The sequence below is a fragment of the Triticum aestivum genome, chromosome 6D, assembly GCF_018294505.1.
Source record: "Triticum aestivum cultivar Chinese Spring chromosome 6D, IWGSC CS RefSeq v2.1, whole genome shotgun sequence".
Classification (NCBI taxonomy): domain Eukaryota; kingdom Viridiplantae; phylum Streptophyta; class Magnoliopsida; order Poales; family Poaceae; genus Triticum; species Triticum aestivum.
The window spans coordinates 79,424,824-79,452,143 of record NC_057811.1 but is presented as its reverse complement, the minus strand read 5'-3'; the positions used below and the strand labels follow the sequence as shown (position 1 = coordinate 79,452,143).

The following is a 27,320-nucleotide window of genomic DNA, read 5'->3' as shown; positions in this document are numbered from 1 at the left end:
CTAGCAACGAAGTCTCTCTTATCATAACGTTGATTCTTTGATTGTGGGTTATCAAGATCAACAGCAGGTTCAATCTCTACATCATTGTTATTGCTAGGTTGAGCATCAACATGAACATCATCACTAACATTATCACTAGGTTCATGTTCATTAGCATATTGTGTTTCAGCATCAGAAATAGAAATATCATTGGGATTCTTAGGTGTGTCAACAACAGATTCACTAGAAGCATGCAAAGTCCTATCATTTTTCTTTTTCTTCTTCTTAGAAGGACTAGGTGCATCAACATTAGTTCTCTGAGAATCTTGCTCAACTCTCTTAGGGTGGCCCTCAGGATACAAAGGTTCCTGAGTCATTTTACCCCCTCTAGTCATAACTCTAACAACATTGTCATTTTTCTTATTATTTAATTCATTGAGCAAATAATTTTGAGCTTTAAGCACTTGTTCTACTTGAGTGGTAACCATAGAAGCATGTTTACTAATAAGTTTAAGGTCACCTTTAACTCTAGACATATAATCACTCAAGTGTTCAATCATATAAGCATTTCGTTTCAATTGTCTACCAACATAAGCATTGAGTTTTCTTGCTTAACAATAAAATTATCAAACTCATCCAAGCATTGGCTAGGAGACTTATTACAAGGAATATCACCTTCATCAAATCATAGAGAGAATTTACCTTTACTACCTGTGTCGGGTTATTAAGACCATGTATTTCTTCAATAGATGGTAAATTCTTAACATCTTCAGCTTTAATACCCTTTTCTTTCAATTTATTTCTTTGCCTCTTGCATATCTTCAGGACTGAGAAATAAAATACCCCTTTTCTTCGGAGTTGGCTTAGGAGTTGGTTCAGGAAGTGTCCAATCATTATCATTACTCAATTGAAGATCACACAATCCACTTGCAATCAGTGCTTGAGTTGTTAAGAAGGGATCAATGTCAAGTATATTATTCAATAGCAATTCAGCTTGCTCAACAGTTCTTTCCCTGAAAACACAACCAGCACAACTATCCAGGTGGTCTCTGGAAGCATCGGTTAGTCCATTATAAAAGATATCAAGTATTTCATTTTTCTTGAGAGGGTGATCAGGCAAAGCATTAAGTAATTGGAGAAGCCTCCCCCAAGCTTGTGGGAGACTCTCTTCTTCAATTTGCACGAAGTTAAATATTTCATGTAAGGCAGCTTGTTTCTTATGAGCGGGAAAATATTTTCCAGAGAAGTAATAAATCATATCCTGGGGACTACGCACACAACCAGGAGTAAGAGAATCAAACCATGTTTTAGCATCACCCTTTAATGAGAACGGAAATAACTGAAGGATATAGTAGTAACGATTTTTTTCCTCATGAGTGAATAGGGTGGCTATGTCATTCAATTTAGTAAGATGTGCCACAACAGTTTCAGATTCATAGCCATAAAAAGGATCAGATCCAACCAAAGTAATTAACTCAGGATCGACAGAGAAATCATAATCCTTATCAGAAATACAGATAGGTGAAGTAGCAAAAGCAGGGTCATATTTCATTCTAGCATTCAAAGAATTTTCTTTCAGCTTAGCTAACAGTTTCTTAAGATCATATCTATCCTTGCAAGCAAAAAGATCTCTAGCAGTTTCTTCATCCATAACATAACCCTCAGGCACATCAGGCAATTCATATCTAGGGGGAGAATCTTCATCATCACTTTCATCAATATTATCTGTTTCAATAATTTCATTCTCTCTAACCCTAGCAAGTTGTTCATCCAGAAATTCACCTCATGGCACAGTATTATCAATCATATAAGTAGTTTCATCATAAGCATCATGCATAGCAGAAGTGGCATCATTAATAACATGCGACATATCAGAATCAATAGCAGGTGCAGGTTTAGGTGTCGCAAGTTTACTCAAAACAGAAGGAGAATCAAGTGCAGAGCTGGATGGCAGTTCCTTACCTCCCCTCGTAGTTGAGGGATAAATCTTGGTTTTTTCGTCTTTCAAGGTCCTCATAGTGATCAACAGATATAAATCACAAGTGACTCAAAGAATAGAGCTATGCTCCCCGACAATGACGCCAGAAAATAATCTTGATAACCCACAAGTATAGGGGATCGCAACAGTTTTCGAGGGTAGAGTATTCAACCCAAATTTATTGATTCGACACAAGGGGAGCCAAAGAATATTATCAAGTATTAGCAGCTGAGTTGTCAATTCAACCACACCTGAAAGACTTAATATCTGCATCAAAGTAGTATGGAAGTAACGGTAACGGTGGCAAAAGTAACAGTAGCAGTTTTATAGTAATTGTAACAGTGGCAACGGAAGAGTAACTAAGCAAAGATCAATATGTGAAAAGCTCGTAGGCAATGGATCAACGATGGATAATTATGTTGGATGCGATTCCTCATGCAACAGTTATAACATAGGGTGACACAGAACTAGCTCCAGTTCATCAATGTAATGTAGGCATGTATTCCGAATATAGTCATACGTGCTTATGCAAAAGAACTTGCATGGCATCTTTTGTCCTACCCTCCCGTGGCAGCGGGGTCCTATTGGAAACTAAGGGATATTAAGGCCTCCTTTTAATAGAGTACCGGACCAAAGCATTAACACTTAGTGAATACATGAACTCCTCAAACTACGGTCATCACCGGGAGTGGTCCCGATTATTGTCACTTCGGGGTTGCCGGATCATAACACATAGTAGGTGACTATTGACTTGCAAGATAGGATCAAGAACTCACATATATTCATGAAAACATAATAGGTTCAGATCTGAATTCATGGCACTCGGGCCCTAGTGACAAGCATTAAGCATAGCAAAGTCATAGCAACATCAATATTAAAACATAATGGATACTAGGGATCAAACCCTAACAAAACTAACTCGATTACATGATAAATCTCATCCAACCCATCACCGTCCAGCAAGCCTACGATGGGATTACTCACGCATGGCGGTGAGCATCATGGAATTGGTGATGGAGGATGGTTGATGATGACGACGGCGACGGATTCCCCTCTCCGGAGCCCCGAACGAACTCCAGATCAGCCCTCCCAAGAGAGATTAGGTCTTGGCGGCGGCTCCGTATCGTAAAATGGGATGAATCCTTCTCTCTGATTTTTTTCTCCCCGAAAGTGAATATATGGAGTTGGAGTTGAGGTCGGTGGAGTCTTAGGGGGCCCACGAGGCAGGGGGCGCGCCCTGCACCCTTGTGGACAGGGTGTGGGCCCCCTGATGCTGATTCTTTCGCTAGTATTTTTTATTATTTCCAAAACGTGTCTCCGTGGATTTTCAGGTCATTCCGAGAACTATTATTTCTGCGCAAAAATAACGCCATGGCAATTTTGCTGAAAACAGCGTCAGTCCGGGTTAGTTCCATTCAAATCATGCAAGTTAGAGTCCAAAACAAGGGCAAAAGTTTTTGGAAAAGTAGATACGTTGGAGACGTATCACTACCCGACGCCCGAACCCTCTCCCCTCGGTCGCCCGCTTGCTTCTCTCCCTGTCTCTCTCACAGACCCGCGGGGCCCGTGCCATCCCCAACCTCCCGATCCTCCCGCGCCAGGATCTCACTCGCGCCCGACGCTCTCGACGTCCGCGCTCTCCCAAAACCCTACCCCCGAGCCTTCCCCTCGCGCAAGAAACCTGTCCTATAAAACCCCCAATCTCACCTCTCCCGAAACCCCCTAAAACCCTACCCCAACTCCCACTGCAGCCCGGTCCATCGCCAAACCGATCTCGCCACTGCCGCTACAGTTCATCGCCATGCCCGACGCCCGTGAGTATCCCCTCGACCCCTCCTTCCTTCCATGCACTTCCCTCGTTGTTGCTCACCTTCTTGACACGGTCTGGTGCCATCTTATCCACAGCAGCGACGACCCCGCGCATCGCCACCCGTCGCCGGAGCACCGAGACCGCCGCGAGCCTCCTGCTCGTTTCTGCCGCCGCCGACCTCCGTCTTCACCACCACCGTGAAGCCCTCGAGCCACCGCAACCACCCGCCTACCTCACCACCGCCGAAGACCACAAGAGCCGCTGCCCCGCTCGACGCCGGCCGTCGCGCCGCCGCCTCTGTTCACCGCCGACCGCTGTAAGCCCGAGCTCCTCTCCGCCGTTCGATCTCCCATCAACGCGTTAGATTAGAACTAGTGAAGGGGTAAGGTTTTTTTAGTAGATCGGTTAGTGTTCGGTTTATTTTTGGTTTAGTTTGTTTAATCGAACCGGTAGGTTTTCTGTTATTAAGCGCGTGTATGTTTTAGGTTAAGAATCGCCCGAGCGCTGTTTAATTTCAGATCGCACCCTCAGGCCCAATAGCGTCGTTGTTCTTTTATATATAATTTCTTTTCTGCTTTTAAAACAGAAAAAGCTACAATTTTGTAAATTCGATTTCTCCTAGAATAATTAATATTTTTAGTTGATTGTTTTTTTAGTTTGCAAATTTCTTATAGTTTCTGTAGAAAATAATTTCGGCCATGTTTTAGTTTTTACAAAATTGTTTATATGAGTTTTACTCAGATTAGTGTTTCTGCTATAAAATGAGCTAGGATTAATTTTTTAGTGTTTCTTTTTTCCATTGCTTTGTTTGACATTGCCTATCAGTAGGATTAATTTGGGTATTTTTAGAGTTTATTAAAATTAGTTTTACACAAACAATAACACTGTTTTAGTTTATTTCACTTTGTTGCTGTTTTCTGTTGTTTTAATTAATTTAAAATTCTATTTCCGCCTCTGTTGTATTTTATTTGAAATTTTTTTCTCTAGTTTTAGAAGGTGAACTTTTATTTACAGAAAAATAAAATGTTTTATTTTTTTCTTACTAGTTTTGTTTTAATCATAAAAGGAGTTTTATAATAGCTTTTAATGTGTTTATTTTTGCATTAAATTTGGTTGCTGTTTTCTTTTCTGTTCTTTAATAAAAACCTTGTTTTAATTCTTTCAAAAAAAGTTTTAGTGGTAGAAAATTATTTATGTAGTTGGTTTCACTTATAGTAAAAAGTTGGCATTGTTTTTATGACTTTCTTTGTTTTTCTCCTTGGATTTCTTTGTGTGTATGATTGTGTGTTATTAAATTTTACTTGTTGTTGTAGTATAAATTGTATGATGGTATACTTCTGTGTGCTATGTTTGACTCGATAGAATTTCCGGTGTGCGAGGCTTGTGTCTACGAAGCGTTAGAGTTTCAGCATCGTCAACAAGGCAAGTTCACTTTGATCATATATTTCCAATACCCATGTTTTATTGCATTAGTAGTTTCTTTTCACCATGAATAGCAGGATTTTGAGCATTGAACTTGAGGTAGTATCATGAGGTAGGAGAAACCCAACACCCTGTTACCATTGCCCGGGAAGGGACGTTACTGTATATTTGCTACGCTCTAGTAGACGGGGTTTGGTTGCGAGATTCAGAAGTGTTGTGAGGTTAAATAATTCAAGACCTGCATGATGATTCAAGACCTCAGATTTCAAGGACTCAATATACCTTTGGGTGGAATGGAAAGCATTTGGCAGACTGATATCTATCATGGTTATGCCAGGGAATCCTGGTATCTACCTGTGATCATCCCGACGGAATGCCACCCAGGCTCAAAGAGATGGATGGATACTTCAAGGCCGGAAAGCTTACGTGTGCAACCGCAAGCCATTATGGGCTCTGGCTTGGTTGACCTTAGTTGAGACTCTGGTTGATCAGATTGCTAGCAGATGTAGACGAACGGTAGGATTGGATGAGCACTGACTTTCGACCGAAGGATCACTTTGGAAGACCATGTTTCGGTCGTCCCGTTCTCAAACACCAGGCAGTGCGAGGACATAACAGGAGGGATCGAATCTTGCGGGTAAAGTGTACAAGACTCTGCAGAGTAACAATCTAATCGATTAGCCGTGTCTCCGGTTACAGACAACTTGAGCACAGGAGATGATATTATCAGCCAGTCTCAACACAATTAATAATAATGAGTGGGTTTATTAATAATTTGGGATATGAGAATTGGTTGGCGGAACCATCTCATTAACAACAAATAGTTTGTAGTAATTTACAAGCAAGTCCTTTTGTTGTAGGAAAAAAATTGCTTTTCGCCAAAACTTAAACTTAGAGCCCCACAGCCAAAACTGCATATAGTGATAGCATTTTATTATTGTTTTCCTTTCTGTGCCTTGCCGGCATATTCGAAATGCTGATCTACATGGTTGCAACGTCTTATGTTGCAGAGGTTTATTCCGATCAGGAGTGAGGCTACGCTCTACGCTCGGTGATTGCCCTACGGAGTCGGATGGACTCGCTGTCGTCTACGTCTTCCGCAGTAGTTTATCTCATGAGTTGGCATTCGGCCGAATTTATTGTATTGTAATAAAGACTCTATATGAGATTCGTTATAATAAAGCATATGTGATTGCACTTTGATATATTCATTGATGTACTGTGTGTGCCAGCATGATCTTGGGATGGTACAAATATACAGAGACTTGACCGATTTCGGGTCGGGTCGCTACATCCGAGCTTGGTAGGCCCATTAACTTTTTTTGCTTTCCTGCTAAGCTTCGAGAAAGGAGCACACGAAGGGGTCGAACTTGAGACCTATCGATTTTTAGAGAACCACAAAAATCACTACGCCATCCTTCACGTTTGTGCTTATTACTAACTTTTTTTTCACATTTTGTTCTTTCTTCAGTTTGCTGTTCCTTTTTTCTTTTGCTTTTCCTTTATTTTTTCTACTTATTTTTCTTTTTTCTTAAATGCTTAAAATTTTCTTCAAAATTGATGATATTTTTTGAAATTTTCCAAATTTTTGAACTTTTTTCAATTCCATGAACTTTTTGCAAATATGTAAACTTTTTTTCAAAATCGATGAACTTTTTTCAAATCCGTGCAACTTTTCTCAAAATTGACGAAGTTTTTTCAAACTCATAATTTTTTCCTTCAAAATAGATGAACTTTTTTCAAATTCACTAACTTTTACATCAAAATCGATGAACTTTTCCATGATTTTTTTCAGTATATATGAACTTTTTTCAAATTTGTGAACCTTTTCAAAATAGATTAAATTTTTGCAGATTTGTGAACAATTTTTAAGTTTGTGAACTTTAAAAAAAATCTATGAGCATTTTTAAATAAAATATTATTGACAATTTTTTGTGCTTTTTTATTTTCATAATAAATTTCAAAAGTCAGCAGTTGACCGGTCAACTGGTCAAACATATATTGGTCGGACGAAATCAGCGATCTTCAAGTTTCTTCGACCGGACGAGCGACCCTCACTTTTATTGTTTAAAGACGCCAAGATACTGGGCCTGCCCAGAACACAGCCGCGTGGGCACCAGTTCTCCTAGCCGGCGCTTAAGGCGCCGACTAGGAGGTCTTGACATGGGGACACAACTAAATCATGAATTGTAAAAAAATAATGAAACAAAAAAAAGTGAGAAGCGAGCGTAGCGATTGAGAAGGCAAAGCGGCAGTACTTGAGAAGGCAAAAATGTCAGTACTTGAGAAGTCCAAAATGTAAATGTCAGTACGTTTCTACAACAAGCTCATAAACAATCCCACAAAAAATACATATACCAACAAGGCCCAACTAGACAGAGGAGGTAACAAGCCCCCCGACCATGGAAACAAGGGGTGGGGGGGGGGGGGGGGGTGGCAGAAATCACACAAGGAAATCTTGGATGAAAATGTGGAAAACCGAGGTGCCAACAAAGATCAAAATTTTCTTGTGGCAACACGGGAAGGTGTCTACAATGAAGAGTTGCGGTCTTTGTGGCTCTAATGATTCGTGACACCATTCTTTGCTTGAGTGCAACGTGACCAGGTTTGTTTAGGCTCTTGAAGATCAAGACCTGGTGGATGTGGTATATGATAACAAAGAGCCGGATGTAAAACGCTGAATTTTTTCGTTGATGGATGCTCTCTCACATGTAAATTTTACCAAAGTTCTTGTTACCCTTTGAGCAAACTGGAACCCCCGCAGAAAGGCGATACATGAGCAGATTTTTCAAACTCCACATTCCACACACCACTTTGTAAAAAGCTACATTAGGGAGCTAGAAGCATGCCGTCCTAAGAATCCTACTGTTAATCCTGTAGCGGCTACTAGAATACGCACCCGCCAATGGATCCTACAGCGTTCCTCTCGTCCCTGGTGGCTCCAACCCTAGCCGCCGCCAGGGGCGCCAATTTTCAAGCGCCGTCCTCCGGCGGCTTCCCTCCGCCGGCGACCTCGGTCGTCGGTGGTGAGGGGGGTCGCCGGATCCACGCGTGTGGATCGTTTTTACTCCCTCATAGTTTAGTTTTTTAGACTATTCATCGTCTTGGCTTCGGCGGCGGCGATGACAGTGTTAAATAAAGATCCTTCGGATCCTTCTCTGACGAGGTCATTGGCCCGATGGTTGGAGATGGATTTGGAAACCAGTCTGTTCAAGCAAGGATGGTGTGGCGGCGGCGGCATCCTCGTGGTGGACCTGTGTCCTCGGGCTCCGCCGTTGCGACGACGTTTGCTCCAGCGTTGGCGCAGATCTTGGGAGGTAGTCCAAGAGAGGATGCGGATTGTGGTCTGCATCGACAACATCTGGAAGACGGAACATGTGCTGAGTTCGTGGTTCGTGGATGACAGGTATGGTTTCCTCCTTCGGCGTCTTAGTCGTGGTGGGGTGCTACATCTGGAGTTCGATGGCGTGTCCGGGGTGTTGCCCCGGTCTGGTTCGTTCAACGGCAATGGCTTCACTTGTGTTGAGCCACCTTGGAGGTCCGCAAAGCTGCATATCAGCGATGGAGCCGCGTCGAGCTCGGGTGGGGAGGTGATCTGTCAGTCTTTTCTTCGGTGGCTGCTGTGGTGGTGCCGGAGGCAGGTGATGGACGTTGGTGTCAAGCTCAGAGATGTTCTGCTATCTTTTCAGTTTTTTCATGTCGGTCATTACGTGACTTGTACTTTGATCTTTATTATATGAATGAGACACGTATTACCATGTAAAAAAAACAATGGATCCCTACAGCTCAAGGGTTTGCAAAAATCAAAGTTGATGGGGCAGTTTCGCGAAATCCAATGAGGGCTCATACAATGCAGTTTGCAGGGATGACTCAGGGAAGTTCTCGGGCTCCTTGACGATCAAATGCTCGGGGGTGACGGATCCAGCCTCACTAGAGACCTTGGCTTGTTGGGAAGCTCTTGCTCTCTAGCCCATGATCTCTAGTTATCAGGTGGTGCTAGGTTCAGATTGTCAAGGAGTGGTGAATGACATACACAAGGGTACCGAGGGCCTATACGCGAGCATTGTCAAGGAGATTAAATCAACGTCAAGCCAGTTTACAAGATGTTCCTTTATCTTCGAAGGACGTGATACTAATATTGAGGCACATAGCCTCGCTAAGCATGCTCTAAGACTTTCGTTAGGACGCTATCTTTGACTCCTTAATTCTCCAGACTTAAGTTGTATTCCCATGAATTTTGATATGATCAATAAAGCAGAGTGTGTTCAGACTATTTTTTTATAGACAAAAGATTGTATGGTCTATAAATCGATGATACATTGTTAAATCTCATCTAGATGAGATTTAGCAACTCCAATTTTTTTATGTCACAACATGATCTAATATGACCCATCAAGACTCAAAATCCAGTCTTCAACTATATGTATGCACTGATATAAGATTATATAAAAAAATAACCAATTATTATTCTAAAACCAAGTAGGAGAGCTGTGTTGTATCAGTAGAAGACGTAAAAGACACAAGAACAAAACCAAAAGCAAACAAAAAACCATTCTAAGCTCTGATATAAGCACGCTCTAGGACTTTCGTTAGGATGCTATCTTTGACTCCTTAATCCTCCAGACTTAAGTTGCATTCCCATGAATTTTGATATGATCAGTAAAGCGGAGTGTGTTTAGACTATTTTTTTATAGACAAAAGATTGTATGGTCTATAAATTCGATGATACATTGTTAAATATCATCTAGATGAGCTTTAGCAACTTCTATTTTTTATGTCACCACATGATCTAATATTGACCCATCAAGACTCAAAATCCAATCTTCGATCATATGTATGCACTGATATAAGATCATAAAAAAAGACAAAACCAATTTTTTTTTCTAAAACCAAGTAGGAGAGCTGCGTTGTATCAGTAGAAGACGCAAGAACAAAACCAAAATTAAGCGAACAAAAAATCATTCTAAGCTGCCAAAAAGAAAACAGGAAAAAAGAGAGGAGAAAGAAGGCCACCAACAATTGGTGCCACCTTTCAATGGCATACTCTCATGCCACCAACAATTTGCTTCATCGGGGATACAATCATGAATATATTACCTTTTGTAAATTAGCACAGCAATATATAACTGGCCAGTTCCAACAATACCAGCAATAATTGCTGTTCTTTCAATGTCAGCAATAGTTGTTGCTGATCATCTCAGCGTTTGCGTGCATGGGACTGTACAAAGATGAGTTGCATGCACATGCAGATCGATCTGGCAAGTACACAAAATGATCGACTAGCTTTGTGCGGCATTAACTCACACTCTGCAAATCCGGCGCCAGACTTTGGCCTCTCCTTCACACTTAACTGCCACCGAATGCATGCAGCTCGGCCTATATAAGCATGGCACTGCATCACCTTAATCTCCACCCACTGCTCCCTCTCCATCACCAACCATCTTCTCGAAGCAACCCATTCCGCAATGGGGGCTCTGCCTCGGGGTCTACTGCTCCTCGGCGTTTGCGCCGTCCTGGTGGCGGCCGTGCTCGCCGATGCATCACCTGCGTCGTCGATGGTCGTCGGCTTGGCCAAGTGCGCCGACTGCACCAGGAAGAACATGAAGGCTGAGGCTGCTTTCGCGGGTAAGAAAGATGATGTGCATGCTTCAACCATGTCATTTTGCTGGGCAATTTTATTGGTAGAATATCTAACTCTGCACTTCACTTGATTGATTTCTTCAGGCCTTCAGGTGGCTGTGAAGTGCAAGAACGCCGACGGCGAGTACGAGACCAAGGCCGTCGGCGCGGTGGACAAGTCCGGCGCGTTCGGCGTGCCCCTCGGCGCCGACCTCCTCCGCGAGGACGGCGAGCTGAAGCAGGACTGCTTCGCGCAGCTCCACAGCGCGCCCGACCACCCATGCCCCGGGCAGGAGCCGTCCATGATCGTCCGGCAATCCGCCGACGGCGCCGAGAAGAAGGGCTTCGTCGCCGTCCCCGGCGAGGTGCACTACTCCTCCCAGGAGTGCGCGTCGGCGTTCCTCTGCCACTTCTTCCACAAGAAGCACCTCTTCCACAAGAAGCCCGCCTTGGTCGTCCCTCACCTCAAGAAGAAGGCCATCGTGATCCCGCACATCCACAAGAAGCCCATCGTGATCCCGCACATCCACAAGAAACCGGCGCCGGTGCCGGTGCCGGAGTACAAGCCGCCGACGCCCACCCCGGTGTACACGCACCCGAAGCCCGTGCCAGAATACAAGCCGCCGACGCCGGTGTACCCGCACCCGGCGCCGATCTACCACCCTCCTGCCGCAGATCAGAAGGCCGCTCTGAATCCGGAGACTGACCCTCAGCTCTTCAAGAAGCTCCTCCACAAGAAGCCCATCGTGATCCCGCACTTACCAATCGTGATCCCTCACTTCCACAAGAAACCGGCGCCGGTGCCGGTGCCGGAGTACAAGCCACCGACGCCCACCCCGGTGTACACGCACCCGACGCCGGTGCCAGAGTACAAGCCACCGACTCCGGTGTACCCGCACCCGTCGCCGATCTACCACCCTCCTGCCGCCGATCAGAAGACGGCTCAGGACCCGGAGACGGACCCCCAGCTCTTCAAGAAGCTCCTCCATAAGAAGCCCATCGTGATCCCGCACTTCCACAAGAAGCCAGCGCCGGTGCCGGAGTACAAGCCGCCAACACCCACCCCCGTGTACACGCACCCGACGCCCGTGCCGGAGCACAAGCCGCCGACGCCGGTGTACACGCACCCGACACCGATCTACCACCCTCCTGCTGACCAGAAGATGGTGCAAGACCCGGAGACGGACCCTCAGCTCTTCAAGAAGCTCCTGCCGTTCATCAAGAAGAACCCATTCTTCAAGAAGTTCCCCCCTGCCAAGGAGGATACCAAGCCATAGAGGATTGGTGCGACCTGAAGTCCTTTGCCTATTTCAGTATCCATGGCCGTGTTGATTCCTGCAGTTTCTTTTTTCTTTTAAGGGAAATGTTGATCCCCGGTAATCTCGAACTTTTTTTTGCAGGTGTGGTAGTAGTCTTGAACTTGCTACAAATAAACCTATGTTGAAATGAGTTATATATATATTGGCCGAGTTGGAACTACCTTAAATTATCATATATATTTTTTTATAAATTTTATTTTATTTGCTCCAAATCGTTATCAAAAGAGAAACAAGGTTTCTAGTGCATAGGTAGGTGCACATGACGATTTCAAACCAAAACCATAAAAAAGGGTAAACTGGCAACAGTTTGAAAAAAAAAAGCCTAGGTGTTGGAGGACCGATCCGAAGACTAAACCACAATTTATCTAGGGTAAACACCTCTCGATCGATTGTTCGTATTGTTGAAGAATGGACACACCGTAAACTAAAATGCTCCACTTCGGTCGACCGAGAATCATATTTGGATGATTGCATGTGCAGTTTACGCCCAAATGTTTCATACAACATAAATGTATTAAAATGTGAGAATAATATCAAAAATCAGGCTAAATACTAGTCACAAGACCAATCCTCAACCTCGTCAATGTTATCATCACCGATCACATATTGTTCATATTTATTTTGTAGTGGCACAACATTTGGTGAATTTTCAGTGTTAACAACAGACAATCTTCACCTTCTGCAATTTAATCAAGTCTAATTACAACAGGGCAAAATCAACGCTTTATTGCAGAAATTATCCATAAATTATATAGATTAGCTCACTTAGCCATCGTTTCGCTGGAGCAGAATTCTCATCGGAGTTGCCACCCATGCTTCTATGCTTCTGCTTTCGATCGTCACCGGCATTTGTTGTAGTCAAAACTTGACTAGTCAAAACTCTGTCAGTTCGTCTCCAGGGCACACGTGGCACGCCAAGGCTATATATCGCCCATTGCAAGACATAGTTCTGTCTCGCCTTTAGCAATCCCGTGAACCGGCTGATCCATTAATGAAGACGGAGAGCATCAATCGTTATCAGAGAACATGGTTTGTGGAAGATCCTTGGTAGACCGGTTTTGGGAAGACTCGAGGCCATTATTTATGTTTTTTTTTCCTTAGTCGATTCTCCTAGTTTCTTATCGCGCTTTTCTTTGTGTGCTTTTTTTAACGGGTCTCTCGGTTTTTTCTTTTTTCCTTTGGATTTTTCTGTTGGTTTTCAATGGCTTTCTTTGATTTTCATTTTTTTGTGTTTCTTTACCAGTTTTCTTTGGTTTTTAAGTTTTTTTACCTTTTCCTTTTTTCTTTTTTAAAAAGTCTACTTTTTTTGTAATTATTGTACCTTTCTGATATACATCAAAAAAACTTTTCTATAAATTTTTAATATTTTTCAAATATGTGATTAACATTTTTTCCAAATATATGTTTTGATGTCTATTTTTTCATATGCACTTAAAAAGTTTCAAGTACATGATTAACACTTTTTTAAATATGTGTTTTGATGTCTAATTTTTTCCATAAACATTCTACATTTTCTATATAAATCTCAAAGATTTTTTATGCATGTTTAATATTTTTGAAATACATGTTTACATCATTTTGTTGAATGTGTGTTAAACATTTTTAAAATACAAGGTGAAACATTGTTTTGAATTATATGAAAAATTTAATCTACATGATTTTTTACATTGGATAGACAGTTTTTTAAAAATGTCGGGAACGCATTTTTTGAAAAGCATGAAGATTTTTGAAAATGTAACACACATTTTCTTGTTTGGTACAACTGTTTTTAATTATATTGAATTATCTCTACTCCTAATCTCTACTCTTAATGAAGCAGTTGGTAGCCTGGTACGCCGGTTTATTTTTCGTCCGGTTTTATTTCCTCCCACCTCCCACCACCCCCGTACCTCTGGTTTTATCTATCTATCTAAAAAACACTCAAACAAAAAAACATATCGGGGCTCCTTCTCTCCTGAACGAGATCCCAATCTTCTCCTCCTCGTCTCCCGAGGAGACGCAACCGCCGCCACCAGTCGCGGATCACCAAGATGCCGCCACCTCCACCACCACCGCCGGCGCCTCGGATACGTCGCGGATCACTAGGACGAGATCCCAAGCCGATGTTCCTCCTTTCCCGGACAGGACGCAACAGCCAACGCCGAACCGGTCAGGGCATCTTCAACAGTTTGTATGTTAGCTTGTTGGTAAAATATGCCATGTCATCAACCAACACCTTAACATACAACAACTCCAATGAGTTGTATCTAGTTTGCCCAATAAGATGTGAGATAATAAATAAGGTGTTCTCTCATTCTACATTGGAGCTTTGTGCAAGGGGTGTTGGTTCATGTACATACAACCTTCCTCTTTTTCCTCATTTATTGTATGGCACATCATCAAAAATCCCATGTGGCAAAGTCTACCAACAACTATCTTGCAACCATTGAAGATGCCCTCAGACGCTGGCGACGCCACAGCCGTCGCGGATCACCAGGACGCCGCTGGTGCCTCGGATACGTCGCGGATCACCAGGATGCGACTGTCGCGGATCAGGAACACCAAGACGTCGCCGCCTTAGCTCGCCGGGTTGTTTCTCCACGCCGCAGCCGCTGACCCCGACAATTCCTCCCCGTCAAAGTCGTGCCCGTCTCCCATTCACTCGTCCTCGAGTTCAATTCGATAAAGAAGAACAATAAATGATGTCGAGGAGCAATGGCACATGGCTTCTGTGCGGCGGCGCTTGAAGCCTTGGGCTGCAGGTCATTGACGGCGATGCAACCACATGCTGTTCATCGGCTGGCGCGGCGGCAGGTCATGTTCGGCATCACGAACACCTTCGTTGGCCTACCAGTGGGCAGGTCGGGGCCTACAGGATGCCGCAGCAGCCGACGAGGTTGCCTGGGTGTTGATGAAGGAAATATGCCCTAGAGGCAATAATAAAGTTATTATTTATTTCCTTATATCATGATAAATGTTTATTATTCATGCTAGAATTGTATTAACCGGAAACATAATACATGTGTGAATACATAGACAAACAGAGTGTCACTAGTATGCCTCTACTTGACTAGCTCGTTAATCAAAGATGGTTATGTTTCCTAGCCATAGACATAAGTTGTCATTTGATTAACGAGATCACCTCATTAGGAGAATGACGTGATTGACTTGACCCATTCCGTTAGCTTAGCACCCGATCGTTTAGTATGTTGCTATTGCTTTCTTCATGACTTATACATGTTCCTCTGACTATGAGATTATGCAACTCCCGTTTACCGGAGGAACACTTTGTGTGCTACCAAACGTCACAACGTAAATGGGTGATTATAAAGGTGCTCTACAGGTGTCTCCAAAGGTACTTGTTGGGTTGGCGTATTTCGAGATTAGGATTTGTCACTACGATTGTCGGAGAGGTATCTCTGGGCCCACTCGGTAACGCACATCACTATAAGCCTTGCAAGCATTGTGACTAATAAGTTAGTTGCGGGATGATGTGTTACGGAACGAGTAAAGAGACTTTCCGGTAACGAGATTGAACTAGGTATCGAGATACCAACGATCGAATCTCGGGCAAGTAACATACTGATGACAAAGGGAACAACGTATGTTGTTATGCGGTCTGACCGATAAAGATCTTCGTAGAATATGTGGGAGCCAATATGGGCATCCAGGTCCCGCTATTGGTTATTGACCGGAGACGTTTCTCGGTCATGTCTACATAGTTCTCGAACCCGTAGGGTCCGCACGCTTAAAGTTACGATGACAGTTTTATTATGAGTTTATGTATGTTGATGTACCGAAGGAGTTCGGAGTCCCGGATGAGATCGGGGACATGACGAGGAGTCTCGAAATGGTCGAGATGTAAAGATCGATATATTGGACGACTATATTCGGACTTCGGAAAGGTTCCGAGTGATTCGGGTATTTTTCGGAGTACCGGAGAGTTACGGGAATATGTGTTGGGCCTTATTGGGCCATACGGGAAAGAAGAAAAAGGGCCTCAAGGGTGGCCGCACCCCTCCCCTTGGTCTGGTCCGAATTGGACTAGGGAAGGGGGGCGCCCCCTTCCTTCCTTCTCTTTTTCCCTTCCTCTTTTCCTATTCCATATGGGAGGTGGAATCCTACTAGGACTAGGGAGTCCTAGTAGGACTCCACACTTGGTGCGCCCCCTCCTAGGGCCGGCCTCCTCCTCCCTTGCTCCTTTATATACGGGGGCAAGGGGGCACCCCAGAGACACAACAATTGATCCTTGAGATCTTTTAGCCGTGTGCGGTGCACCCCTCCACCAAATTACACCTCGATAATATCATTGCGGAGCTTAGGCGAAGCCCTGCGTCGGTAGAACATCATCATCGTCACCACGGCGTCGTGCTGACGAAACTCTCCCTCAACACTCGGCTGGATCGGAGTTCGAGGGACGTCATCGAGCTGAACGTGTGTAGAACTCGGAGGTGCCGTGCGTTCGGTACTTGATCGGTCGGATCGTGAAGACGTACGACTACATCAACCGCGTTGTGATAACGCTTCCGCTGTCGGTCTACGAGGGTACGTGGACAACACTCTCCCCTCTCGTTGCTATGCATCACCATGATCTTGCGTGTGCGTAGGAATTTTTTTGAAATTACTACGTTCCCCAACAGTGGTATCCGAGCCTGGTTTTATGCGCTGATGCTATGCACGAGTAGAACACAAGTGATTTGTGGGCGATATAAGTCATACTGCTTACCAGCATGTCATACTTTGGTTCAGCGGTATTGTGAGATGAAGCGGCCCGGACCGACATTACGCGTACGCTTACGCGAGACTGGTTTCACCGTTCGGAGCACTCGTTGCTTAAAGGTGACTGGTGGGTGTCTGTCTCTCTCACTTTAGTTGAACCGAGTGTGGCTACGCCCGGTCCTTGCGAAGGTTAAAACAGCACCAACTTGACAAACTATCGTTGTGGTTTTGATGCGTAGGTAAGAACGGTTCTTGCTAAGCCCGTAGCAGCCACGTAAAACTTGCAACAACAAAGTAGAGGACGTCTAACTTGTTTTTGCAGGGCATGTTGTCATGTGATATGGTCAAGACATGATGTGATATAATGTGTTGTATGAGATGATCATGTTTTGTAACCGAGTTATCGGCAACTGGCAGGAGCCATATGATTGTCGCTTTATTGTATGAGATGCAATCGCCATGTAATAGTTTTACTTTATCACTAAGCGGTAGTGATAGTCGTAAAAGCAATAAGTTGGCGAGACGACAACGATGCTACGATGGAGATCAAGGTGTCGCGCCGGTGACGATGGTGATCATGACGGTGCTTCGGAGATGGAGATCACAAGCACGGTGCTTCGGAGATGGAGATCACAAGCACAAGATGATGATGGCCATATCATATCACTTATATTGATTGCATGTGATGTTAATCCTTTATGCATCTTATCTTGCTTTGATTGACGGTAGCATTATAAGATGATCTCTCACTAAAATTTCAAGATAAAAGTGTTCTCCCTGAGTATGCACCGTTGCAAAAGTTCTTCGTGCTGAGCCACCACGTGTTAATCGGGTGTGATAGGCTCTATGTTCAAATACAACGGGTGCAAAACAGTTGCACACGCGGAATACTCAGGTTAAACTTGACGAGCCTAGCATAAACAGATATGGCCTTGGAACACAGAGACCGAAAGGTCGAGCGTGAATCATATAGTAGATATGATCAACATAGTGATGTTCACCATTGAAACTACTCCATCTCACGTGTTAATCGGACATGGTTTAGTTGCTTTGGATCACGTAATCACTTAGATGATTAGAGAGATGTCTATCTAAGTGGGAGTTCTTAAGTAATATGATTAATTGAACTTAAATTTATCATGAACTTAGTCCTGATAGTATTTTGCAAATTATGTTGTAGATCAATAGCTCGCGTTGTTGCTTCCCTGTGTTTATTTTTTGTTCCTAGAGAAAAATTATGTTGAAAGATGTTAGTAGCAAAGATGCGGATTGGATCCGTGATCTGAGGATTATCCTCATTGCTGCACAGGAAAATTATGTCCTTGATGCACCGCTAGGTGACAGACCTATTGCAGGAGCAGATGCTGACGTTATGAACGTTTGGCTAGCTCAATATGATGACTACTTGATAGTTTAGTGCACCATGCTTAACGGCTTAGAATCGGGACTTCAAAGACGTTTTGAACGTCATGGACCATATGAGATGTTCCAGGAGTTGAAGTTAATATTTCAAGCAAATACCCGAGTTGAGAGATATGAAATCTCCAACAAGTTCTATAGCAAAAAGATGGAGGAGAATCGCTCAACTAGTGAGCATGTGCTCAGATTGTCTGGGTACTACAATCGCTTGAATCAAGTGGGAGTTTATCTTCCAGATAAAATAGTGATTGACAGAATTCTCTAGTCACCATCACCAAGTTAGTAGAACTTCGTGATGAACTATGGTATGCAAGGGATGACGAAAGTAATTCCCGAGCTCTTCGTGATGCTGAAATCGACGAAGGTAGAAATCAAGAAAAACATCAAGTGTTGATGGTTGACGAGACCACTTCAAGTGTTGATGGTTGACGAGACCGCTAGTTTCAAGAAAAGGGCAAAGGGAAAAAGGGGAACTTCAAAAAGAACGGCAAGCAAGTTGCTGCTCAAGTGAAGAAGCCTAAGTCTGGTCCTAAGCCTGAGACTAAGTGCTTCTACTGCAAAGGGACTGGTCACTGGAAGCGGAACTACCCCAACTATTTGGTGGATAAGAAGGATGGCAAAGTGAAGAAAGGTATATTTGATATACAGATTATTGATGTGTACTTTACTAGTGTTTATAGCAATCCCTCGGTAATTGATACTGGTTCAGTTGCTAAGAGTAGTAACTCGAAACGGGAGTTGCAGAATAAACAGAGACTAGTAAAAGTGAACAAAGGTATATTTGATATACAGATTATTGATGTGTACTTTACTAGTGTTTATAGCAACCCCTCGGTAATTGATACTGGTTCAGTTGCTAAAGAGTAGTAACTCGAAAACGGGAGTTGCAGAATAAACAGAGACTAGTAAAAGGCGAGGTGACGATGTGTGTTGGAAGTAGTTCCAAGATTGATATGATCATCATCGCACACTCCCTGTACTTTCGGGATTAGTGTTGAAACTAAATAAGTGTTATTTGGTGTTTGCGTTGAGCATGAATATGATCTGATCATGTTTATTGCAATACGGTTATTCATTTAAGTTAGAGAACAATTGTTGTTCTGTTTACATGAATAAAACCTTTATGGTCATACACACCAACGAAAATGGTTTGTTGGATCTCGATCGTAGTGATACACATATTCATAATATTGAAGCCAAAAGATGCAAAGTTAATAATGATAGTGCAACTTATTTGTGGTACTGCCGTTTAGGTCATATTGGTGTAAAGCGCATGAAGAAACTCCATACTGATGGGATTTTGGAATCACTTGATTATGAATCACTTGATGCTTGGAACCGTGCCTCATGGGCAAGATGACTAAAACGCCATTCTCCGGAACTATGGAGAGAGCAACAGATTTGTTGGAAATCATACATACAGATGTATGTGGTCCGATGAATATTGAGGCTCGTAGCAGGTATCATTATTTTCTGACCTTCACAGATGATTTGAGCAGATATGGGTATATCTACTTGATGAAACACAAAGTCTGAAACATTTGAAAAGTTCAAAGAATTTCAGAGTGAAGTGGAGAATCATTGTAACAAGAAAATAAAAGTTTCTACGATATGATCGCAGAGGTAAAATATTTGAGTTACGAGTTTGGCCTTCAGTTAAAACAATGTGAAATAGTTTCAGTACTCACGCCACCTGGAACACCACAGTGTAATGGTGTGTCCGAACGTCATAACCGTACTTTATTGGATATAGTGCAATCTATGATGTCTCTTACCAATTTACCACTATCGTTTTGGGTTATGCATTAGAGACAGCTACATTCACGTTAAATAGGGCACCATCAAAATCCGTTGAGACGACGCCTTATGAACTGTGGTTTGGCAAGAAACCAAAGTTGTCGTTTCTTAAAATTTTGGGGTTGCGATGCTTACGTGAAAAAAATTCATCCTGATAAGCTCAAACCCAAATCGGAGAAATGTGTCTTCATAGGTTACCCAAAGGAGACAGTTGGGTACACCTTCTATCACAGATCCGAAGGCAAGACATTCGTTGCTAAGTATGGATCCTTTCTAGAGAAGGAGTTTCTCTCGAAAGATGTGAGTGGGAGGAAAGTAGAACTTGATGAGGTAACTGTACCTGCTCCCTTATTGGATCACAGAAATCTGTTCCTGTGACTTCTACACCAATTAGTGAGGAAGTTAATGATGATGATCATGTAACTTCAGATCAAGTTACTACCAAACCTCGTAGGTAAACCAGAGTAAGATCCGCACCAGAGTGGTACGGTAATCCTGTTCTGGAGGTTATGTTACTAGACCATGACGAACCTACAAACTATGAAGAAGCGATGGTGAGCCCAGATTCCGCAAAATGGCTTGAGGCCATGAAATCTGAGATGAGATCCATGTATGAGAACAAACTGTGGACTTTGGTTGACTTGCCCGATGATCGGCAAGCAATTGAGAATAAATGGATTGTCAAGAGGAAGACGGACGCTGATAGTAGTATCACTATCTACAAAGCTAGAATTGTCGCAAAAAGGTTTTCGACAAGTTCAAGATGTTGACTACGATGAGAGTTTCTCACTCGTATCTATGCTTAAGTCTGTCCGAATCATGTTAGCAATTGCTGCATTTTATGAAATCTGGCAAAGGGATAAACAAAACTGCATTCCTTGATGGATTTATTAAAGAAGAGTTGTATATGATACAACCAGAAGGTTTTGTCAATCCTAAAGGTGCTAACAAAATATGCAAGCTCCAACGATCCATCAATGGACTGGTGCAAGCATCTCGGAGTTGGAATATACGCTTTGATAAGTTGATCAAAGCATATAGTTGTATACAGACTTGCGGTGAAGCCTGTATTTACAAGAAAGTGAGTGGGAGCACTACAACATTTCTGATAAGTATATGTGAATGAAATATTGTTGATCGGAAATAATGTAGAATTATTCTGCAAAGCATAAAGGAGTGTTTGAAAGGAGTTTTTCAAAGATAGACCTCGGTGAAGCTGCTTACATATTGAGCATCAATATCTATAGAGATAGATGAAGACGCTTGATAAGTTTTTCAATGAGTACATACCTTAACAAGATTTTGAAGTAGTTCAAAATAGAACAGTCAAAGAAAAGAGTTCTTGCCTGTGTTACAAGGTGTGAAATTGAGTAAAGACTCAAAGCCCGACCACGGCAAAAGATAGAAAGAGAATGAAAGTCATTCCCTATGCCTTGGCCATAGGTTCTATAAAGTATGCCATGCTGTGTACCAGATCTATTGTATACCCTACACTGATTTTGGCAAGGGAGTACAATAGTGATCTAGGAGTAGATCACTGGACAACGGTCAAAATTATCCTTACTGGAATAAGGATATGTTTCTCGATTATGGAAGTGACAAAAGGCTCGTCGTAAAAGGTTACGTCGATGCAAGTTTTGACACTAATCTAGATGACTCTAAGTATCGGTCTAGATACATATTGGAAGTGGGAGCAATTAGCTAGAGTAGCTCCATGCAGAGCATTGTAGAATAGAAATTTGCAAAATACTTACGGATCTGAATGTGACAGACCCGTTGACTAAAATTATCTCACAAGCAAAACATGATCACACCTTAGTACTCTTTGGGTGTTAATCACATAGCGATGTGAACTAGATTACTGACTCTAGTAAACCCTTTGGGTGATGGTCACATGACGATGTGAACCATGGGTGTTAATCACATGGTGATGTGAACTATTCATGTTAAATCACATGGCGATGTGAACTAGATTATTGACTCTAGTGCAAGTGGGAGACTGAAGGAAATATGCCCTAGAGGCAATAATAAAGTTATTATTTATTTCCTTATATCATGATAAATTTTATTATTCATGCTAGAATTGTATTAACCGGAAACATAATACATGTGTGAATACATAGACAAACAGAGTGTCACTAGTATGCCTCTACTTGACTAGCTCGTTAATCAAAGATGGTTATGTTTCCTAGCCATAGACATAAGTTGTCATTTGATTAACGAGATCACCTCATTAGGAGAATGACGTGATTGACTTGATCCATTCCGTTAGCTTAGCACCCGATCGTTTAGTATGTTGCTATTGCTTTCTTCATGACTTATACATGTTCCTCTGACTATGAGATTATGCAACTCCCGTTTACCGGAGGAACACTTTGTGTGCTACCAAACGTCACAACGTAAATGGGTGATTATAAAGGTGCTCTACAGGTGTCTCCAAAGGTACTTGTTGGGTTGGCGTATTTCGAGATTAGGATTTGTCACTCCGATTGTCGGAGAGGTATCTCTGGGCCCACTCGGTAACGCACATCACTATAAGCCTTGCAAGCATTGTGACTAATAAGTTAGTTGCGGGATGATGTGTTACGGAACGAGTAAAGAGACTTGCCGGTAACGAGATTGAACTAGGTATCGAGATACCGACGATCGAATCTCGGGCAAGTAACATACTGATGACAAAGGGAACAACGTATGTTGTTATGCGGTCTGACCGATAAAGATCTTCGTAGAATATGTGGGAGCCAATATGGGCATCCAGGTCCCGCTATTGGTTATTGACCGGAGACGTGTCTCGGTCATGTCTACATAGTTCTCGAACCCGTAGGGTCTGCACGCTTAAAGTTACGATGACAGTTTTATTATGAGTTTATGTATGTTGATGTACCGAAGGAGTTCGGAGTCCCGGATGAGATCGGGGACATGACGAGGAGTCTCGAAATGGTCGAGACGTAAAGATCGATATATTGGACGACTATATTCGGACTTCGTAAAGGTTCCGAGTGATTCGGGTATTTTTCGGAGTACCGGAGAGTTACGGGAATACGTATTGGGCCTTATTGGGCCATACGGGAAAGAAGAAAAAGGGCCTCAAGGGTGGCCGCACCCCTCCCCTTGGTCTGGTCCGAATTGGACTAGGGAAGGGGGGCGCCCCCTTCCTTCCTTCTCTTTTCCCTTCCTCTTTTCCTATTCCATATGGGAGGTGGAATCCTACTAGGACTAGGGAGTCCTAGTAGGACTCCACACTTGGTGCGCCCCCTCCTAGGGCCGGCCTCCTCCTCCCTTGCTCCTTTATATACGGGGGCAAGGGGGCACCCCAGAGACACAACAATTGATCCTTGAGATCTTTTAGCCGTGTGCGGTGTCCCCCCTCCACCAAATTACACCTCGATAATATCATTGCGGAGCTTAGGCGAAGCCCTGCGTCGGTAGAACATCATCATCGTCACCACACCGTCATGCTGATGAAACTCTCTCTCAACACTCGGCTGGATCGGAGTTCGAGGGACGTCATCGAGCTGAACGTGTGTAGAACTCGGAGGTGCCGTGCGTTCGGTACTTGATCGGTCGGATCGTGAAGACGTACGACTACATCAACCGCGTTGTGATAACGCTTCCGCTGTCGGTCTATGAGGGTACGTGGACAACACTCTCCCCTCTCGTTGCTATGCATCACCATGATCTTGCGTGTGCGTAGGAATTTTTTTGAAATTACTACGTTCCCCAACAGTTGATGCGGGGGTTGGTGAAGGGGGCTTCCCGTCTGGCCCAGGGGTGCGGCAACCCGCACACTCCGTTGGGAAACGGCCGCCCAAAGCGGACGAGTGTGTTGAGTTAATTGCACAGAAGTACCACAATTGGGGCATCACATGCAGATTGGTACCACGATTGCTAATTTTTGCATGTCAGTACCATGATTGCTTCAGGTATTTTCAAATAAGGCTAAAACGCGTATTTATACGTATTGACGCTCGATCCGACAGCTCGGGCCCACCCGTCAGGTGCCATGCTGGCCAATCGGCGCGTGCCCGCGCGCTGACTAGGACGAGCCGGTGCGCTGCTGCTCTCCAACCCGGTCCGGTCGCACCAGCTCGCCCCCGCCACACCTCCTCTCCTCACTCGCTCGAACCCTAGTCTATGGCGTCGGCGACTCCGGCAGGCGGCGGCGAGGGCGTCCACGGCGGCGGTGAGATGCCGTTCTGGCCTCCTAGCAGAACGGCTGGCGTCGACGGCGATGGCGGCGACAACTCCAGCTCCGCGTACTCGACCGACGACGAGGAGGAGTCGATGTTACTCAGCATGGAGCAGCGGTTGCGGTTGGCGTAGCAGTGGGTGGCGAACCCTAGCAGCAGCCATCAGTTGACGCATGGACTTGGCGGCGTGCTGTAAGTACCCTTGTCCTCCTCCTGCTCTGGTTTACCCAATTGGGGATTTTTAGGGTTTGTTCATCTTCTTGTTTATCCAGTTGGGGATTAGGGTTTGTCCAATTGTAGTGACTAGTATAGGACAATTACAGTAACCTAGTAACTCAGTGTATTGCACTCTCAAATTAGTTCAATTACACTAACAATTTGGGATTATGACCTTGTCTTTTTCCTTGATTTTGCTATTGTGCTGAAGTAGTAAAGTACATTGTTCTGTACTGTAAATATTAGACTTACAGGTTACTTTAGTAGCATTGTTCTGTGCTGAAATAGCATCTGTAATAGTAGAGTTAATAGTAAATATTAGACTTACAGGTTACTCTAAATTGTTCTGTACTGTACTGTTGCTCTCCAAATTAAGAGTAATTATAATGAATACATGAAATTTAATTTGTTCTGTAGTTTGGATGAAGACATTTGGCAAGTAAGGATCCATTTTGATGCAAGAGAACCATTGGAGATGAAGCTGTGTGGTTCAGATATTACTTATCTGAATTTGGTTGCAGTGATGGAAACCCAAGGATTTAATGCATATGATTGTTTGTATCACATTGAAAATCCATCTTTAGGAGAGAAAGGGCTGGATTTGGTAGACAGTCATGCAGAATTACAGAAGATAAAGAGGAAGATCCAGGACAAATTGGTGCTTGATTTGCTAGTCAGGGCTTGTCCACCCCCTGATACTGATTTTGAGTTGCAGCAATGTGAAATGCCAGAGTTGTCCACTGTGGTGTACCAAGAGCCTGTTGTTTTCGATCTGAGTGAGCCTCCTGTCTTAGCTGTTGATCAGCAAGGAGTAGTTTTTGAGAGTCAATGTAGCAACTCTAGCACACCTCATCCTGCTGGTGTTTGCACACAAGAAAGCAAGAATGCAACAGCCAAGTTGAAAGCAGTTTTGGAAGAAGAAGAAGAGGGATATCAAGGATTTGAGGCATATGAGGACAGTGATGCTAATGCCTCTGATGAGGATGCTCAAATTGGAAATGACCATCATTACATGGGTGATGATGAAGATGTAGAGGTGGAAGAGGGAAAGAGACAGAGAGAGCTAGAAGTACAAGAGGAAGAATCAGATGATGAGCAATCAGAAGAGGAAGAAATGCTGCATTATGAGGGTGACACTGAAGTTGAGGACCCATTTGAGGTAGAGGAAGATAGGACTTTTGAAGAAGAAGAAGAAACTATAGTTGAACCTGTGAAGAAGAAGCAGAAGCTACCAGTTAGAAGAGGACCAACAACTAGGTCACATTGTAGTAAGCTACCAGAGGTTGAACCTGATTTCAGACCATCATCAGATGAAGAAGAGAAGGGGTTGTTGAGGGAGAGTGATGATGATGGTTTTGAGCCAGCCTCTTTTGTCCTACCAAAGAAAAGGAAGAGTAGGGCAAAGAAAAGGCCTGCTAGGAAGTGGTACAATGAGAAAATGGAGCAACCACATGAGCAACTGTGTATGAAGTTGTGTTTTAGGGATCAGCATCAATTCAGAGATGCTTTGTTGAATTTGCACATCACTCAGGCCAGGAATTTTAAGTATCACAGGAATTCAGATCAGAGGATAATTGTTGAGTGTCCAGATAAACAATGCCAGTTCTTTATGGTGGCAGCAGTTATAAAAGGGGAGAAAACCTTTGTAATTAAGAAGATGAGACTAGAGCACACTTGCCCTAGTACCACTGAGACCACCAGGGTTAGTGCTAAGTGGCTAGCACAGAAATATGAGCATCTCTTCAGATCTGATATAACTACTGGTATTCAGACAATAATTGATGCATGCATGGAAAAATATGGTGTAGATGTGCCCAAGTGCATGGCATATAGGGCAAAGAACATAGCTATTGAAGCTGTCTTAGGAGATCACAAGAAGCAATATCCTAGGCTTAAAGACTATGCTCAGACTGTCATGGACACAAACCCTGGGAGTAGAGTAATAGTCACTACTGTTACTCCAGTACCAAATGCAAAAATACCCCACCCAGGCCCAAGATTCCATGCCATGTTCTTTTGCCTGAATGGAGCAAGGGAGGGGTTTCTCAATGGGTGTAGGCCATTCATTGGTTAGTTCCTGAACCTTGTGCACCATTTACATATTGTAGAGTACTCCATATTGTATATCACTTGAATGTATTTAATGTTTGGAAATGTTGATTATGCAGGTGTTGATGGATGCTTCATTAAGCTCACTACAGGAGCTCAACTCCTTGCTGCCACTGGTAGAGATGGCAACAACAACATATATCCACTGGCATTTGGCATAGTTGGACAAGAGGACACACCTAGTTGGTGTTGGTTTCTACACCAACTGAAAATTTGCCTAGGTGGAGAAGTGGGCAAGTTTGGACCTTATACTATAATGTCAGATAGACAAAAGGTATGTGTTTGCACATTTCATTTTGTTTTGCACAAGTGTTAACAGTAGCTAAGAGTTTCATTGGTGCATATTTATTTACCTTGTAGCTTAGACTTGTTAAATTGTTTGTGTCAGGGGTTATTGAATGCAGTGAATGCTGTCTTTCCAAATTGCAACCAAAGATTCTGCCTTAGGCATTTATATGCAAATTTCCAAAATGCTGGGTTTAGGGGTGAAGATCTTAAGAAGTGCATGGATAATGCTAGCTATGCCTACAATGAACACAAATTTAATATTGCAATGAATGATCTTAGAGCTGAAAGTGAGGAAGCTTGGGAGTGGCTTACTGCAATACCAAAAAAAACATGGGCAAGGCATGCATTTGACACAAACTGCAAGACTGACTTGGTAGTGAACAACTTGTCTGAGGTGTTCAACAAGTACATTCTAGATGTTAGGAGAAAACCTATAAGGACAATGTGTGATGGGATAAAAGATAAGCAGATGGTGA

At 43.3% G+C, this 27,320-nt stretch overlaps 1 protein-coding gene across 1 annotated transcript; it reads left to right on the top strand.

Moving 5' to 3' along the window:
- The first annotated feature begins 10,600 nt into the window (after window positions 1-10,600).
- Window positions 10,601-12,287, top strand: LOC123143674 (proline-rich extensin-like protein EPR1). The gene is made up of 2 exons (XM_044562629.1): window positions 10,601-10,814; window positions 10,914-12,287. Exons 1-2 carry the CDS (start codon window positions 10,655-10,657, stop codon window positions 12,083-12,085), a joined length of 1,332 nt encoding a protein of 443 aa, XP_044418564.1. The 5' UTR covers window positions 10,601-10,654; the 3' UTR covers window positions 12,086-12,287.
- Window positions 12,288-27,320: the final 15,033 nt, after the last annotated feature.

Bases quoted from the DNA above. Each gene is read 5' to 3' on its own strand.
- LOC123143674 (XM_044562629.1), top strand. From the start codon at position 10,655: ATGGGGGCTCTGCCTCGGGGTCTACTGCTCCTCGGCGTTTGCGCCGTC. The intron at 10,815-10,913 runs GTAAGAAAGATG...TGATTTCTTCAG, and splicing joins GGCTGAGGCTGCTTTCGCGG to GCCTTCAGGTGGCTGTGAAG.